Genomic DNA, 18,052 nt, shown 5'->3' on the forward strand with positions numbered 1-18,052 from the left:
GAACTCCCAGAGAGGCGGACAGAAGAGGCAAACGCGTGTGAACGTCTAACTTGCTGGCAAGCTTGACTAATACTTTAAACTTTCCAGAGTTGACTACAATCTGACGTTCGAGTAGCCATCGATTGAGAGCAACCAAAGTTAAGTATGATCTGCTGCCCAAATAATCCAGCGTTCATGCAAAAAGTGGTAATTAAGACAAGCTTGTCTTGAAACATTTCTTGATGAGCTTCTGCAGAAAGGCATCTGAGCCAGAGAGTTCCCAGCAGAGATTCTGTGTCCAATCACGTCGACCTCCTGCTTTAGAACAGTTCAATTAGATTAGGATAAAATAATCTAAATATTGCTGATTTCATGATGTTTTGCTTTGTTGATGGCCTCTCAGCCTTGAGGCTAGTTATTTGTTCTGTTTTGAAGTTGATACAAACTTTATTTAAAGAGTGTTTTAAAACACAGATCGGCGTGGTGAACAAGCTATAAACCTTTCTTTGTTAGCTACAACCGCTAAAGGGTAATGCTAGCGCCAGGCAGGTATTTACATACAACATGTCGCTGTCTTATAAAAGTCCATTGATATTCCTCTCTGCCATTTTAGTAGCCCATTACTGCATGTGATGGCTAGTTAAAACATTAGAATCAATTATCTAAAAAAAGGTTATTAGTTTCCAATCCAGAAAATATTTCCTTAAATATTATTTCACTAAATAAGGATAGATAAATAAACAACATTAAGAATCAACTGCCCAAAATGTTATTGGTTTCTAATTTAAGAAGTAATATTTCCTGGCAAAGTAAACTACATTTAGAATCAGTTATCCAAAAGGTTGATTTCTAACTCAGCAATAACTCTTTAAAGTATTGTTTTAAAATAATGTTTTATCTTCTCTTCTGATTTTGCAATGTGACTATTTGAGGACATACCAGTTAATGTTTTTAATTAATTAAAAAATTAAATAAAACATTAAACAATATTAATTCAAGCTCATTTCCAGGTTACTTGATTCTCAAACATAGCTAACACTAAATGGTGATAATGCATCAATTTTATTGGTTATGGTTTTTAACTACCCCTCCTTGAACCGCCACCTTAACATGGTGGAGGGGTTTGAGTGCTCGAATGATCCTAGAGGCTATGTTGTCTGGGGCCTAAATGCCCCTGGTAGGGTCTCCCATGGCAAACAGGCTCTAGGTGACGGGTCAGACAAACAGCGGTTCGAGAATCCCTCATGACGACTACAGAATCGAGGCACGTGACGTCGCCAGGTACGGCGGAGACAGGGTCCCACCCTGGAGCCAGGCCTGGGGTCGGGACTCATCAGAGAGCGCCTGGTGGCCGGGTTGCTCCTCGCGGGACCCGGCCGGGCCAAGCCCGAACGAGAGACGCGAGACCATCCCCCAGTGGGCCCAACACCTGCAGGGGGAACCGTGAGGCACCGGTGCAAAGAGGATTGGGCGGCAGACGAAGGTGGAGACCTCGGCGGCCCGATACCCGGATGCTTAGGCTGGCTCTAGGGATGTGGAATGTCACCTCGCTGGGGGGGAAGGAGCCTGAGCTTGTGCGGGAGGTCGAGAGATATCGACTAGAAATAGTTGGGCTCGCCTCCACGCACAGCGTGGGCTCTGGAATCCATCTCCTCGAGAGGGGCTGGACTCTCTTCTACTCTGGAGTGGCCTGCGGGGAGAGGCGGCGGGCTAGGGTGGGTTTGCTTGTTGCCCCCCAGCTCGGCCTTTTCGTGTTGGGGTTATCCCAGTGGATGAGAGGCTCGTATCCCTGCGCCTTCGGGTTGGGGAGAGGTCTCTGACTATCATTTCGGCCTACGGGCCGAGTGGTAGTGCGGAGTACCCGGCCTTCTTGGCGTCCCTGTCGGGCGTGCTGGATAGTGCCCCTCCTGGGGACTCCATTATTCTGCTGGGGGACTTCAACGCCCACGTGGGAAACGACAGTGACACCTGGAGAGGCGTGATTGGGAGGAATGGCCTCCCCGATCTGAATCCAAGCGGTGTTTTGTTATTGGACTTCTGTGCTAGTCCCGGATTGTCCATAACGAACACCATGTTCAAACATAAGGGTGTCCATCAGTGCACTTGGCACCAGGATACCTTAGGCAGGAGGTCAATGATCAACTTTGTTGTCGTATCATCAGACCTTCGGCCGCATGTTTTGGACACTCGGGTGAAGAGAGGGGCTGAGCTGTCCACTGATCACCACCTGGTGGTGAGTTGGATCCGCTGGAGGAGGAGAAAGCCGGACATACTTGGCAGGCCCGAGCGCATAGTGAGGATCTGCTGGGAGCGTCTGGCGGACCCCTTGGCCAGGTATGTATTCAACTCTCACCTCCGGGAGAGCTTTGACCAGATGCCGAGGGATGTTGGAGACAGAGTCCGAATGGACCATGTTCTCCACATCTATTGTCGATGCTGCTGCCCGTAGCTACAGCCGTAAGGTCTGCTGTGCCTGTCGCGGCGGCAATCCCCGAACCCGGTGGTGGACACCGGCAGTACGGGACGCTGTCAAGCTGAAGAAGGAGTCCTATCGGCTGTGGTTGGCTTGTGGGACTCCTGAGGCGGCTGTCGGGTACCGTGGGGCCAAGCGTGCCGCGGTCCGGGCGGTGGCAGAGGCAAAAACTCGGATCTGGGAGGAGTTCGGTGAGGCCATGGAGAAGGACTACCGGTTGGCCCCGAAGCGATTCTGGCAAACTGTCCGGCGCCTCAGGAGGGGGAAGCAGTGCTTCGCCAACACTGTTTACTGTGGGGGCGGGGAGCTGCTGACCTCGACTGGGGACATTATCGGCCGGTGGAAGGAGTATTTCTTAAAGGTATGACAGCTGTTATTCAGGCTGCTAAAACAGAGAGTTTCTTTTTGCACTTTCAGTTATCTCGTATCCAACTTTTTGGGTGCAGAGAGGTCCCTTATGTCACACAAATACATATATAGCTGTGATGGATTTGGAATTGTTGGCAGCCTTTTGGAAATCTCAGTTAATCTAAATGCTTCCATTTCCAGGGAACACGCAGAGACTGTCGTTTATATTTCAGATGCTAACTGCGCCAATTGCTGATATGGGAGTCTAAGGACAGCTTAAAATGTCCACTCTATCATTTTGCTATAGTTTTAAATGGACAGTAACCCCCTGTTTTATAGGGATCTCTCTCACAGACACAGTGGGATGTGTGTTTTTTAGCTAAAAGGCAAAAAAAAAAAAAAAAAAGAATTTCAAATGATGTTAAATATACTTCTTCCAAATAGTTAAACTCCGTATTGGCAGGTGAAAACATTACAATATGGGCCCAAATCTGTGATCGGTGCATCTCAATCATTAGGTGATTCCTACCTTTAAAATAGTGCTGGGGGAGCTGCAGCAGCTGCTCACTATTTTGTCTTATGTGACTCTCTGTGGACAAGTCTGCAAACTTGTTTTCCACAAAAATGTCAGAAAAACTGAGTAGTGCTCATATCTTTGCAACATTTTGACCTCATAAATGGTCTTACTGTGAATTAGGCACCCAAACAGGATTTTGAACGGATCCCACAAGAAACATTAGTCCCACAGGAGGTTCTGAAAAATGAACCGACAGTACAAAGGGCTGGACAAGAGAAGACAACAAACCCTGCAGCTTTAACTGCACTCAGTGTTGGGTAACAACAGGTTTAACTCTCAGGGTTTTACTTTCATATGACATATAACTGAAGGTTGACCAATATGGATTTTTGAATTGAGGGCAGCAGATAGTCCATATTCTATATTTATTTTCTGTGGATAGTTTAGTTTTTGCTTCCCATGTGTCATTTTTTAAACCTAGGATCAGAATTTGGCCAGTTTCTCTGGGCATGAAGCATCCATTAGTAAACTGAAGTGAGCTGGCCGAGGCAGCAGCTTCTATCTCCTTCCTTCCTTTCATTTAGAGATCTGGTGGCAAAGACATTTCAGGTGTCCCACAGTGCTTACAGATCAGCTCCGCCTCACACAGTGTTTAAAAGGGAGAGATTCTCCAGGACAGGCAATGATGATGATAATAATAATAAATAATAATAGAATACAGACTTTATTAATCTCACAATGGCGAAACTGTCCTCTGCATTTAACCCATCCCTTAGGAAGCAGTGGGCTGCCATTGTGCGGAGCCCAGGGAGCAATTTAATTTAGCGCAGGAACCCGGGGTGGCAGAGCTATCGGCTGATAGACAATATTTAAAAAACAAAAGGCTAATCACCACTTAACACATTAGGAACTCAACTCAAAGTGCTTTAGTATAGGAATCGTGGGCCAAATTCTGCTTTTATTATCCAGCAACTAATAACCAGCATTGTCTGGGCTTGGCCATCTGTTGTCCTTCAGTGCAGGATCATGGTGACACATAAATGCTCAGCAGTGAATGGCACCAGCTGGAAGGAATTTCAGGTTACGGGTTTTATACAAAAGTTGGGCATAACATTATGACCGTTAACAGATGAAATGAATAACACAGATCTTCTTTTTATTGTGGAACCTGTCAGTGGTTGGGGTACATTGGACAACAAATGAATATTCTTTATCAAAGCTGATGTGTTAGAAGCAGGGAATTTCCAAGCTGTTATGACATCTTTAAACAGCAGCTCTTGCCAGGTGTTAATAGTGGGCAGTAACAACTGAAAGCTGTCCAAGGAAGAGATAATGGTGAACTACTGACAAAGTCAAGCACCACAGAGGAACGGAAGAAGGCGACATCATCTGATGGATCCACTTTCCTTGTTTGGAATCCAGTAGCAATAAAGTTAATCAGTTGTGTGCTGTGCCACATCTTCAGGAATGGTTTGAGGAGCAGAACAAATAGATTGAAGTGTTGACCTGGGCTCCAAATTCCCTGACTCTCAGTACATCGGTGAGAGGACCACAGAGGCCCCAACTAGCAAATTCTGGGATTTAAAGGATCTAGTGGAGTCAATGTCTCAATGTGCCAAGGCTGATTTGGCATCAAAAGGGGTGGTCAACACACTTTAGGGTAAGTGTTCATAATCCTGTGCTTGATCAGTGTATACTTATATGCAGCTGTCCTGTATATTTACAGCTCCTCCTGTGTAAATGTCTCCTCTAAGGTTGGTGGAATAGGTTTTGTGTAGTTGTTGAAGGAAAGAAAGCTTTCAGTTAAACTATTTTGAGCAAAAAAAGAAAGAAAGAGCTTTAGACTCCAAGTGCTTTTGCAAAAAAAAAAAAAACTTTACTACTTTAATGAGCAGGAAATGACAGTGAACCATGGTCCACCAGGAATAAATCTGTTCACCAGCAATTTCTCATCCATCACAGTTGGGTAAAGACTGAGTGGGTGATCCAGGAGGAGAAAAGCCAGGATTTAGAAGAGGAAAAAAAAAGATTACATGAGGTCTGAGGGCGTGTTAAGCATCCTCACTTACTCTCTCTGCTGGATACTGGCTCTGGCGTTGGAGCAGCTGATATAGAGCAGCTTCAGGGCTCTGGTAGCTCTGAGTGATGGACCGAGAGAAGCAAGGGGGCTGATGGAGCTCTCCTCCCCGACGGACTTCTCTGGGACCTCGGCTATGATGGAGTCACCGTTCAGCACCCAGAGCTATAGGAGGAGCACAGCATTTCACACACTCAGAAACTGTTGCAGCTGGAGAATCTAGAAATTATAAGAATGTATAAAGATTTAACAAAGAACTTGAGTCCTTTTTTTATATGGTAACCTAACAATTCTCTCTGACTTTTTTTGGCACTTAGAGAAACACATAAAACTAGAACATATTTCTTTTATTGAAAAAAAAAAAAACTCTGATCCATTTTGATCCATTTTCACACAGGATTGACTATAGTGTTATTTGTAGCCCGAGTCTCAGAGTGCAGTTTTATAGCTCGCTGTCAGCCGACAACACGTTTGTAAAGCAGGAACGGGTCAGCGCAAATGAACAGACACAAACATCTGGTAATGCTCCGGTGGAGGTTCCACTTTAACAGTAAGTTTTATTATCTGCTGAGTCTTCTGTTCTGTTTGATGGTAAACTTAGACTAATTCTATTGCCACTAACATTATGCCCCATATGGTCCAACATCTTACCAGTAGGAAGACTTTCCCATCAGGCGTCTGAACAGAAAAGTGGAAGGAGCTCAGTGAGTTGGACAGATCCAGCAGCCTGGCTGCAACTGTCCTCTCCAAGAAGGCAGATCTATCCAAAACAGACATATTCGTTCAGTTCCACCAGTCCACTTCCCTTTTATTTGTCACCCATGTGTGCACAGTAAGAATGTAAAACTATTAAAATCACAATACTACACGAGTAAGTAATATTGCATTTCCAGTGATTGCTTAGGCATTAAAGGTAAACCAGGATTAACCTAGACAGACTTTGTTATTTCTGTTTTTCATTTTCAGGGTTCTTAGAAATTCTTTATGCCTTTTCCAGACTCAAAAGTCTGCAGTTATCAGTTAATTTTGTAAGACCAATGTTCACAATAATTTCAGACGAATATTTCTACAGCATTCAGGTTTTAATTATGGAACCCACAAAAAGCAGAGATAGTAAGGAAAACAGATGGTGGCTGAACCCATGATGGATAATGTTGGGCAAACAGATCAATGGGTTGAAGGACAGAAGGATGGATGGAGAATGGATAGTGAATAAAGTCTGAAAATACAAATATTTCCTACTATTTTCTGTTTTCATACTTATTACAACCTTTAAAGTACTTAAATGAATTTCCATATTTTCCAAACTGTGCTGAAAGTCTGTACTTCTCAAGATAAACAGACCTTTGGTTTCTTTTCCACAATCAGAGCTTCTAAATCGTCACAATCATGAAGGGAAATAAAAAAGAAACCTGCCTGTTCAGTGAAGCGTCCAGCTTTCCATCTCCCACAGCGGGCCGCACCACCACCTGGGTGATGTATAGTTTCAACGTCCCTGTAAGACACAGCAGCATAAAAAAAACCTCAGATGCACTGCTGAAAAGCCTTTATATTCAGTACAATAAAAATCAGCAGGAGTGGTGTGGACCTGGTGCGACAGCTTCTCCCAGTACTAACGAACAGCTCGCACAGGAGATAAGGGCCAAACGGTGACAAGGTTTCTGTGCACATGAAATAAAAAAACAGGAGCAAGATCATCAAAAAATCCCATTCATCTTTCCCTTGGCTGTGTTTTAAATTACAGCAGCTAGAACCAGAACCAAATGAGAGAAAGAAAAACACACAGCAGATACTGAAGCTATTTTCCAGCTTTTTCTCCCTCTTTCAGCTGCAGTCACTCAGAATGCGAGTCGTGGAGAGAATGACTAATGGAAGAAAGAGGGGATCAATTTTCATCTAGAGCTGGAGTTGGACTTGCCTGTTGGAGCAGTCTGAGGAGAGTGTCTGTGTGGATGAGAGCCACACACAAATCCAATTTATTTATTTTCCCAATCTGTACCCGTCTCACCTTGGTATCCTGACTGTCAGCGGCACCGGCAGAACTCACTTCCTCTGTCAGAGTCTGGTTGCAGTTGCTGTCACGGGCCAACAGGACGAAGGTGTCCCCCAGCAGACAATCCTCGGCTCGGGGCAGCAGCTTCTTGTTGGCAAACGGATCCGGGTGGCAACACCAGTCGTCCACGATGGCGTTCCAGTTGCCATTGGGAAGAGGAAGAATTCGCTTAAAAACTCTGGAGAAAAGGGAAAAATAAGTAAGAAAAACAGAATTAGAGGGTTCCTCTCTGTTACTGACAACCGGAGTTTCAGGTGCTGATTGAACTTTTTCTTGTTTTTATCACTGTTACAAAATCTCTTGACCGCTTCAGAGCCTGATTACAGGGTTTTCTGTGTTTTTTGAATTAAGGATGCACAGATATGAGAACTCGGGCAGATATCTATACCTGACATTAATATGGCTGTCATGGCTGATAACTGATATTTACCCTTATTATATATATTCCCCACCCTTTCAACATGGTGAAAAAACCCACACCCCGGTTCTGTGCTGCATCACCATCACTGTCAAATGTTTAAACTAAAGACAGATTCATAAAAGTGCAGTTTGTGACTTTTGGTACTTTTATTTTGTTTGTAACAAAAAAACAAAACAAAACAACTTTAGTGTTTTATGTGGTCAAACAGATACCCCATGGCCAGAACCCCCACCCTGCTCCTGGAACATGTACACAAATAGCTACAAGATGGAAATAAACATGGGTTAATAATATCGGCCCAATTTTAGTCGTAGCACCAATAATGAACATCGGCCAATATCGATGCTGATATATTGTGCATCCCTAATTTGAATACAATGCATTAACCTTGAACCTGCTTGAAATGCTGTTGGGTTTTATTATCTGTATGTTTCACAAACAATGAAACAACACAACTTCACTACTTGGTGGCATCTGGACTAACTTACATCAGCTCTATTTCAACATGTATAATTCTCAGACTTGTCAGATAAGGACTGGAGAATCCTAGACTAAAGACAGATTCATAACAGCATAGTCTATGACTTTTGGTACCTTTATTTTATCGTTTTAGAAACTGGAAGAATCTGAGTTTTAAGGTCTATACGAACCTCAATTTAAAGCCTTGGATTAAAAATCCTGATGATATTTGTAAGCACAAATAGACACCTAATCAGGATTCACATGTGATCAGCAGAATATATTTACGGGAATAAGAGCGAGGTATGAGGAGTGAAGCTCAGAGGAGAGCTTTTCAAGGTGGATGAGTTCAGGTACCTGGGGTCAACTACATAAACCAAGGGTCAGCACATATAACAGGAGTAGAAGAGAGGAAACATTTTTGTCAGAAGGATGGCACAAGGCTGAGGTGGTTTGGATATGTGGAAAGGAGAGATTTTGGACAAATTATTAACAGAGCGATTAAAATACCACCAAAAAACAAATTCACAAGAGCAGTTTAGAATTTTTGGAAAGGATTTGGACAGTTTCACACAGTGTTTAAGTTAGCATTTTATGAAGGAGCAGCAAAAAACCAACCTGTGAAGTGAAAGAACGAGGAGGCATGGTTTAAAGTAAGGTGTGCATTTCTCGCAGTCTGATCCTAAAACGAATCCAGTGCAGCCATATGCATTAAATCTGTTATAAGTATAAATACACCTGCTCTGTTAAAGGTTTCCCAGATTTGTTGGAGAACATTAGTGAGCAAACAGTATCATGAAGAATAAGAAACACCAGACAGCTCAGGGACACAGCTGTAGAGTGGTTACAAGCATGGTTAGGTGATAACTTTAAAATATTTTACAGAGGGATGTTTGATCATGGCTGCACGATGATGCAGCTGGTGGCACTGTTGCTTTCCAGCAAGAAGGTCCTGGGTTTGACTCCTGGCCGGGGGTCTTCCTGTATGGAGTTTGCATGTTCTCCCCGTGCATGCGTTGGTTCTCACCGGGTACTCCGGCTTCCTCCACCAGCCCAAAGACATGCCTGTTAGGTTAATTGGTCAATCTAAATTGCCCTGAGGTGTGAATAAGTGTGCGCATGGTTGTTTGTCCTGTATCTCTCTGTGTTGCCCTGTGATGGATTGGCGACCTGTCCAGGGTGTTCCCCACCTCTCGTCTGTAGACTGCTGGAGATAGGCACCAGCTCCCCTGTGACCCAGTATGGAAGAAGCGGTATATAAGATGACAGGCCAGTTAAGGAGAGCAAGAATCAGAGAAATGGCTCCGGTGGTAATGTGACGACAGGACACTTATTAGCTCTAGGAGTGGTCCAAACTGAAGCGTGGCAATAACTCATAAGAATATTATTATATAATTTGAAGTTTACCACAAGCCATGTAGGCCACGTAGCAAACACATGGGACAACATACCCTGGTCAGATGAGGGCAGGATGCAAAACTTTATGTATGGTTAAAACTAACACAGCACATCACCCTGAACACACCGTCCACACATTGAAACGCAGTGGTGGCAGCATCATTCTGTGGGGATGCATTTTCTTCAACAAGCAGAGGAAACCGGGTCAGAGATGATGAGAAGATGAATAGAACCATGGAAATCCTGTAAGATGTTGCAAAAGATTTGAGATTGGGGTGGGGGTTCACCAGCAGGACAACAACCCTAAATGCAGTGCCAGAGCTAGCATGGAATGGTTTAGGACAAAGCATCTTATGTCAGTTTATTTATATAGTGCCAATTCACAATACATGTCGTCTCAAGGCACTTCACAAAGGGTCTGGAATGGTGTAGGTTTGTTGGGGAGGTAAGAATAAACTACTGAGTGTTAGTTTGGCCATTTTAGAATGGGCTATGTGTAGGGGTACAAAGTCAAATAATAAACGGATAAAGTTTGTCCATGTAGAGCCCACTGGTGGTCATTGTTATACCAAAAACCACAAGGATTGAGGGTCCCCGTCTCTGTCAGACTGATAACCATTGGAAAAGAGAAGGGGTCGCACCCCTTACTCCATCCTACAGGGAGGGAGGAAGGCAGAGGTAAAAATAATTGGAGAGTTGTTTCCTGTTGCATTGTGTGAAAGGTGGGTAACTTTAAAATGGGCTAAGTCAATTCAATCGAATCATAAAGATTTCAAGTCAGGTACATAAATTCCAATTAATCCTAATTATCGAACAGTGCAGTCAGATTCAGTTATTTATTCAAATTGGTTAAAAACTTTTTCTATCTAAGGAAACCCAGCAGATTGCATCCAGTCAGTGACTTGCAGCAGTCACTCCTCCTGGATGAGCATGTAGAGACAGTGGACAGTCACTTGACCTAAACCATTGCTTGGTGGACCTAAAAATTGCTGTTCAGACATTCTCCATCCAATCTGGACTTTTTCCAAGAACGACTGCGCAAAGATTTCAGCTTCAAGACGTGAAGGCTGGTAGAGATACACAAAAGACTTGCAGCTGTAACTGTCATCAGGTAGCAGTAAAGGCCCTGAAAGCTGCTTCTAAAAGAATCATCCGAGGAAGACTCAATCCATATGCTTGCACACATGTCAGATTTGTATTTGTGAAAACGTTTAAAGTCATGAATCCTTTTCTTTCTGCTGTTCTATCTCATAAATTCCTGATAAAAAACCATTGAGGTTTGTGGTTGTAAACAGACTCAATGTGAAAAAGTACTTTAGCAAAGCACTGTAATCAGTAAATTCAGTTAGCGATAATGAGAACATTTGCCTGCACCATGTCTTCTATTAAAATTGTTTTGAAGGGCAGATTATTCGTTAAGTAACAATGAGCAGCTGTGTACAGTACACTGACATTTAATATGGTACAATTTACCTGTTTGTGAAAACTAGACTTAAACTGATATATCTCCTTCACTCTGTTAAAAGCACAGCAGGTTCAAGATGTATATTTCTGGTCATTTTTAGTATTTAGCAGCTGTGAAACTTAGCCAGAGGGCAGACTTACTTACCTCCGTGCAAGGCTGCATTAACAACACCAGAGTCCATGTAAACATCCAAATAGTATAAAAAAAGACTATTTCTTTTTAATTAGCAGAGCAGGCATCTACGTCACAAACACTCTATAACTCCACATTAGCCAGGCTGATAACGCTACACTCCCCAGAGGAGCCATCCATCAATTTTGATGTTCCAGACTTCTAAGGGTGGGTCACATCATCAATAAAGAGTCGGGACTCTTCCTGCTGAGGAGATTGTAAATAAAATCTCCATCTCTACCATCCCATCTGCTCCCTACCTGTCCTCCAGCAGTCTGGTCGTGCAGCCCTGGCAGTGGAAGCTGTACGTCTCTTTCGCTCGAAGAGTGTCCATCACGCTGGCAGGATCCTCTGTGGAGGGAGCAAACAAGCAAATAAGGCTGATTTGTTGTAACAGTGCTAACATTCTACCGCTGAGCACAAAAACAATGAAATACCAGGAAGTTGAGGTGACTCATTTACAAGGTGGGGAATCAATCTCATTCTGATTGGACTGTCACTGATTGCTTATTGCTGTAACTTTCTCCTGCCTGGTCAGGGCGACAAAAAAATGTCGCAAAATGCTAAAAGATGGAGTTTAGGAATGTCAGGCTCCTACTTCAAATGTCAGCTCAAACCACTTGAAAGCGAGTGAGTTCGCCCTAAGCTTCATATTTTAATTGCTCATTAGTGATCCAACCTACTAGTTCAAAAACAATGCAGATGCTTGATGTGTGGCTTTGAGGCAGCCGTCCTGAACATTACCTTGTTTGCTTCGCTCAATCGAGATTCGCAGCCTGAAATGCAACTCCTCTCCACTGCATTCATCCGCAGGTGTGTGAATGCAGGACCCCGTCTGAAAGGCGACCCCCGCTGGTAGAGCGAGGGTCAGATCTCCTCTTGGAGTCCGGACACGGAGAGAGGAATCTCCGCCTGTGACGACCACGTCTGTAGGACTTCTGGCCACATTTGACCTGAAGGGCAGAAGGAAGGACAATGTTTGGACCGGAGGTTAGACAAGCCATATCAGCGCATCATTTTTTGAATGTTTATTCATGAATGGCTATTCTTAAACATTTTAAAGTCAATTAAATGCAAAAAAAAAATGGTTTAGATTAAGGTCAGCTCTGCGACTGCTTTGTAAATTAAACTTCAAAACTTAAGATGCGTCTTTTGTGGACACATTTAGTTTGACTATATTTATTGTAATCTTTATTTACTACATTTTGTTCTAAGCTGTGATTGTTAAACAAACTAAAGATTGTAGTTTACTCTAGTTGATTATTAGGCTTTTTATTTACAATATTAGTTTTAACAAAATCTTCAATCTATGCTTCTCACAATTTCTGTATCTATCTACAGTGTCTCCTCCTCATCATCAAAATAATTACTTCCCGAGTCATTCAACCCAACCTGACCTTTGTTAACTACATATTTCTACACAGTAAAGTCTTACATTTAGTCCTTTCTGTTGCTTGGTTTTCATTGAGCTACCCTGGTTGTGTATGAAAATGACGACTGATCAGTTGTCAGATCATTAAATATTGCTTTTGAGCTTTCAACGTCTAATTATGTTGAATGACAGAATCTTTATTTAGTCACCGAAACATCCGACCTTGAACCTGACGAATGAAACGTCATCTCAACAGGATTTTGAGGAGCTCTGTGCCTTCTTAATCTTAAGAATTATCATTGCAAAAATAGCATCGGCTGAAAAGAAAAAGAAATGAAGAAAAAAGGCGTTAAAGAATATAAGATTTGTTCAAAACATCTGTGTTCAATTTTTAAGACAGATTTATGCAAATAAGACAAAGTGTAAATCTTGTCCAGATCAGTCAGATGCCAGATTATTTACCCTCTGCTGATGACCTTTCCAGTAGAGAGGACATGTCTTTTCCTCTCATGTAGAATATCAAACACTACTCCCTTGCTAAATAAATATAGATTATATTAATGGATTGGCAATGAGTTATTTTCATGCTGGAGCTATTAATAAAGCACCCAACTGTTTTGTGTTGAGCTGTCCAAATCCAAAATAATGTTGAGACACCACACCTTACATAGAGTTTACATATTGGGTTTTTTTGAGACATTTTTTTGTACAGCAGGCAGATAAACTCTGAACGACCAACTACAGCTAATCTTACTACTGAGCATTTAGATGCAGTTGAGCAGTGATCCACCGTCATGAAAAGAGGCAAAGACCCACAGTTCACTTTGATGCTTTTGACATCTCAATGACACCATCTACTGGAATCTTTGTGTACTACACAGTTCTCACTAGTGATGTCTGGTATTTCTAATACTGCCACAAAACTATTTGTTTTGAACAACTACTTCTCCTTAGACTGAATTTTAATGAAGCAGGCCGTATTTTTCAACAAGTATCACAAGAAAAATCTTTTTTTTAACTCGTGTCATCAGATCAGGAAATCTGGAAACCTCCTTAAAGTAAGACCCTTTTTGGATAGATTTCTAAATAAACAGAGACATTAAGTTGAATATGATTTCAGTTTCATTTTATGTCTAATAACATGACTCTGCAGTGGAGTAATACCAACAACTCTGTGGATTTAAGGATTGGAATCATGGATCAATGTCTTGAAAAGCATACCTAAAAGGTTGAGTCTGAATTTATGCTTGACTGTGATACCCCTAAATAAAAACCAGTGAAGCCAATTGCCTTCAGAAGTGAACAAATTAGTCAAATGCATATTGAAGACCAAGAAACCCAGCACACAGGTCAGGGATAAAGTTGTGGGAAATTTCAAACTGAGTTGAGTTACAATATAAAGGGGTTGGACAATGAAACTGAAACACCTGGTTTTAGACCACAATAATTTATTAGTATGGTGTAGGGCCTCCTTTTGCGGCCAATACAGCGTCAATTCGTCTTGGGAATGACATATACAAGTCCTGCAGAGTGGTCAGAGGGATTTTAAGCCATTCTTCTTGCAGGATAGTGACCAGGTCACTACGTGATCCTGGTGGAGGAAAACGTTTCCTGACTCGCTCCTCCAAAACACCCCAAAGTGGCTCAATAATATTTAGATCTGGTGACTGTGCAGGCCATGGGAGATGTTCAACTTCACTTTCATGTTCATCAAACCAATCTTTCACCAGTCTTGCTGTGTGTATTGGTGCATTGTCATCCTGATACACGGCACCGCCTTCAAGATACAATGTTTGAACCATTGGATGCACATGGTCCTCAAGAATGGTTCGGTAGTCCTTGGCAGTGAGGCGTCCATGATATAGCAGCCCAAACCATCACTGATCCACCCCCATGCTTCATTCTGGGCATGCAACAGTCTGGGTGGTACGCTTCTTTGGGGCTTCTCCACACCGTAACTCTCCCGGATGTGGGGAAAACAGTAAAGGTGGACTCATCAGAGAACAATACATGTTTCACATTGTCCATAGCCCAAGATTTGCGCTCCTTGCACCATTGAAACCGACGTTTGGCATGAGTGACCAAAGGTTTGGCTATAGCAGCCCGGCCGTGTAAATTGACCCTGTGGAGCTCCCGACGGACAGTTCTGGTGGAAACTGGAGAGTTGAGGTGCACATTTAATTCTGCCGTGATTTGGGCAGCCGTGGCTTTATATTTTTTGGATACAATCCGGGTTAGGACCTGAACACCCCTTCAGACAGCTTCCTCTTGCGTCCTCAGTTAATCCTGTTGGGTGTGGTTCGTCCTTCTTGGTGGTATGCTGACATTACCCTGGATACCGTGGCTCTTGATACATCACAAAGACTTGCTGTCTTGGTCACAGATGCGCCAGCAAGACGTGCACCAACAATTTGTCCTCTTCTGAACTCTGGTATGTCACCCATAATGTTGTGTTCCTTTCAATATTTTGAGCAAAACTGTGCTCTTACCCTGCTAATTGAATCTGCACACTCTGCTCTTACTGGTGCAATGTGCAATCAATGAAGACTGGCTACCAGGCTGGTCCAGTTTAGCCATGAAACCTCCCACACTAAAATGACAGGTGTTTCAGTTTCATTGTCCAACCCCTGTAAATCCCAAGCTTGTACATTTCACAGAGCACTGTTCAATCAATCATCTGAAATTAGAAAAAGGACAGCACAACCCCAAACCTACCAAGACATGGCTTTCCACCTAAACTGACAGGCTTTAACTGAACGCCTTAATCAGAGAAGCAGCTAAGAGGCCCATGGTAAATCTGGAGGAGATGCAGAGATCCACAGCTCAGGCAGGAAAAATCTGTCATCAGGAGAACTATGGGTGGTACATTACACCATTCTGGACTTAATGGATGACAAATCCTATTTGCAGCTTGCCACAAGTTATGTAAGGGACACAGCAAACACGTGGAAGAAGATGCTCTGGTCAGATGAGAGTGAAACTGAACCTTTTGGCATTTATGCAGAATGCTAACATTGACTTAAAATCAAGATTGTACATCGCCCTGAACACACTATTACCACGGTAAAACATGGTGGTGGTAGCATAATGCTGTGGGAATGCTTTTTTTCAGCAGTGTAGCTGGTCAGAGTTGATGAGAAGACTGACAGACCTAAATACAGCACAACCCTGGAAGAAACCCTGCTAGTGACGCATCACAGTTTAGATCGGGTTTCTGGCTGAAAATTACGATTCATGCTGAGCACTTCACATTTTAGTTTTATGAAAATCACCACAGTTTCTTTTTCAATCACAGCCAAAAAAACTAAAGAATGAAGTTCATTCATACGGAAATAAACGAACCCGTCTTTTAGTTTCGGTTCATGCTTTCTGGTATTTTGGCATGATTTAATGATTTTTTGTGGAAAAACTTAAAAATGCTTCATCTTAAGTCGAGGACTAGATCACGTTTAGATCAGTCAGTTTTGCTTGGTCTAAACCAGGGCTCTCCAACTCCAGTCCTCCAGACCTACTGTCCTGCAGCCTTTAGATGCATCCCTGCTCCAACACACTTGAATCCAATGAATGGCTCGTTACCAGGCCTCTGCAGGACTAGGTGACACACTGAGGAGATGATGCAGTCCATCTGATTCAAAAGTTTTGGAGCACGGATCCATCTGGAAGTTGCAGGACGGTAGCTCTCCAGCACTGAAGTAAACATAGGCCAAATTTAGAGTGTTGACTTATTACCTTCATGTCTAACAGGTCAACATGTGGCCCCGACGTTGTCATTGGATGCAGTATTGTTAAGTGAGCTCTCTCTGATGTTTCTTTTGTCAGGCTAAACTTGCTCATGCCAGCTAGCTTAGCTACCGCAGATAAGGTATCTGAAGAAAAAAAAAAAATCTACAACACTTTCCTGATAATGTGTTCAAGTATTAAGATTATTTTATATTCCTTTACCCGACAACAAGAAGTCCACTCTGAAGCCGTTTCCTCAACTCCAAGAAGACTCCGAGTCCATGTGTTTTTACTGACATCTCCCCGGTCATTCAGAAATTAGGTTTCCAGGAAGAAATATTTACATATGTACATATATATAAAACAAATCACTGACAGAGTAAAGCGGCGTTCATTGGCATCAGAAAATCCAAAGCATGAAAAACACAATCACTCAGCTACTAAAGCCTCACTTTTCTTTCCCCTCGTTCAAAGCGTGACAAAACTGGGTGCATGCGTTAACAGTTTGCCGGAGAACGAGCCGGACAGAATTAGCAAAAATCGGAAGGAGAGGAGTTTTTGTCTTTGATGAGGCAAAGCATTTAGGAGGAGGACCTGACAAAGCAACCAGTGCTTATTACGTCATTAACTACTGAAAAGATAAAAACACAGCCAGGAATTCACAATATTCATTAGATACATTGAGTTTAAACACTACGGCCATGTGTTTTTATCAGTCACATGGTTTAAGAGGGCACTCACTATTGCAAGTGCATCTGAATGGGGAATGTAATTCTGCTTATTTAAATTAAATATAAGTTTAATTAGACCTTTTAATATGTTATAGGCCAAGCACCTCATAAAGGTAACACGCAATATGATGAAAAATAATAAAAAAGTAATCAAACAAAAACAGTAGGCTATTAAGAAGGAATCACCTTGAAATTCAATAAAGCTGTACAACCGCGCCTACCCGGCGCCACGTCTCACCGGCTGATAATGGTGCGCACCCAAAGAAGCGAAAGATTTAGAAAACAGAAGAAAAACATCCGGTTGGAAACGTCAAAACAGACGTTTCCAAATTACTTATTAATGATTATAATTTTTTTTTTATAAACTCAAGAAAAGAATGAAGAACATAATTATAAATTGCAGTTCTACTGGTTGTCTTTTTTTTTTTTTTTTTTGCGCAGAGCCCCATGCTGGTTGAAAATCCACTATAGTTATTTTGTTACTAAAATAATTATTTAACAACAAATGCACCAAAAAATTAAAAATGAGTTTGTGCAGCAAAATAAAACAAAAAATCCATTAGTAGTAGTATTATTATTATATGGCATATATTGATTTTTGTAAAATTATTTTAACAACAATTATTTACCAAAGAATGATTATTCCTGTTTATTTACAATTGTTTACTTTTGAATGTCTCTACAAAATAAACACAGAAAGATATAATTCAAATGGAATAATGAAAATCTAGATATAAAAGGAATTAGTATAATAAATAAATACAAATATGGGTAATGAGGTATGTTCATGGTACCTTGTGTACTATAATGAGTTTATTACTCTTCGTTAAAAATTTTCTGATGCATTTGTTGACACGTTAAATATATG

At 42.1% G+C, this 18,052-nt stretch overlaps 1 protein-coding gene across 3 annotated transcripts in view; it reads right to left on the reverse strand.

Moving 5' to 3' along the window:
• ube3d (ubiquitin protein ligase E3D) overlaps positions 1-16,955 on the reverse strand; it is a 38,708-nt gene extending 21,753 nt beyond the window's left edge. The window contains exons 1-8 of one of the 3 annotated variants that reach the window (XM_047357978.1): positions 16,676-16,949; positions 12,106-12,314; positions 11,622-11,712; positions 7,403-7,625; positions 6,983-7,055; positions 6,811-6,889; positions 6,046-6,154; positions 5,387-5,559 (exon numbers count right to left, since the gene is read on the reverse strand). In XM_047357978.1, coding sequence (XP_047213934.1) covers positions 5,387-5,559; positions 6,046-6,154; positions 6,811-6,889; positions 6,983-7,055; positions 7,403-7,625; positions 11,622-11,712; positions 12,106-12,314; positions 16,676-16,764 — 1,046 coding nt within the window. In that variant the 5' untranslated portion in view covers positions 16,765-16,949. Of the gene's footprint in view, positions 1-5,386; positions 5,560-6,045; positions 6,155-6,810; positions 6,890-6,982; positions 7,056-7,402; positions 7,626-11,621; positions 11,713-12,105; positions 12,315-16,675 lie in introns of all 3 variants that reach the window. The other 2 variants (XM_047357970.1, XM_047357963.1) reach the window with 2 other exon arrangements.
• Positions 16,956-18,052: the final 1,097 nt, after the last annotated feature.

This window comes from Girardinichthys multiradiatus, chromosome 3 (genome assembly GCF_021462225.1).
Source record: "Girardinichthys multiradiatus isolate DD_20200921_A chromosome 3, DD_fGirMul_XY1, whole genome shotgun sequence".
Lineage (NCBI taxonomy): Eukaryota > Metazoa > Chordata > Actinopteri > Cyprinodontiformes > Goodeidae > Girardinichthys > Girardinichthys multiradiatus.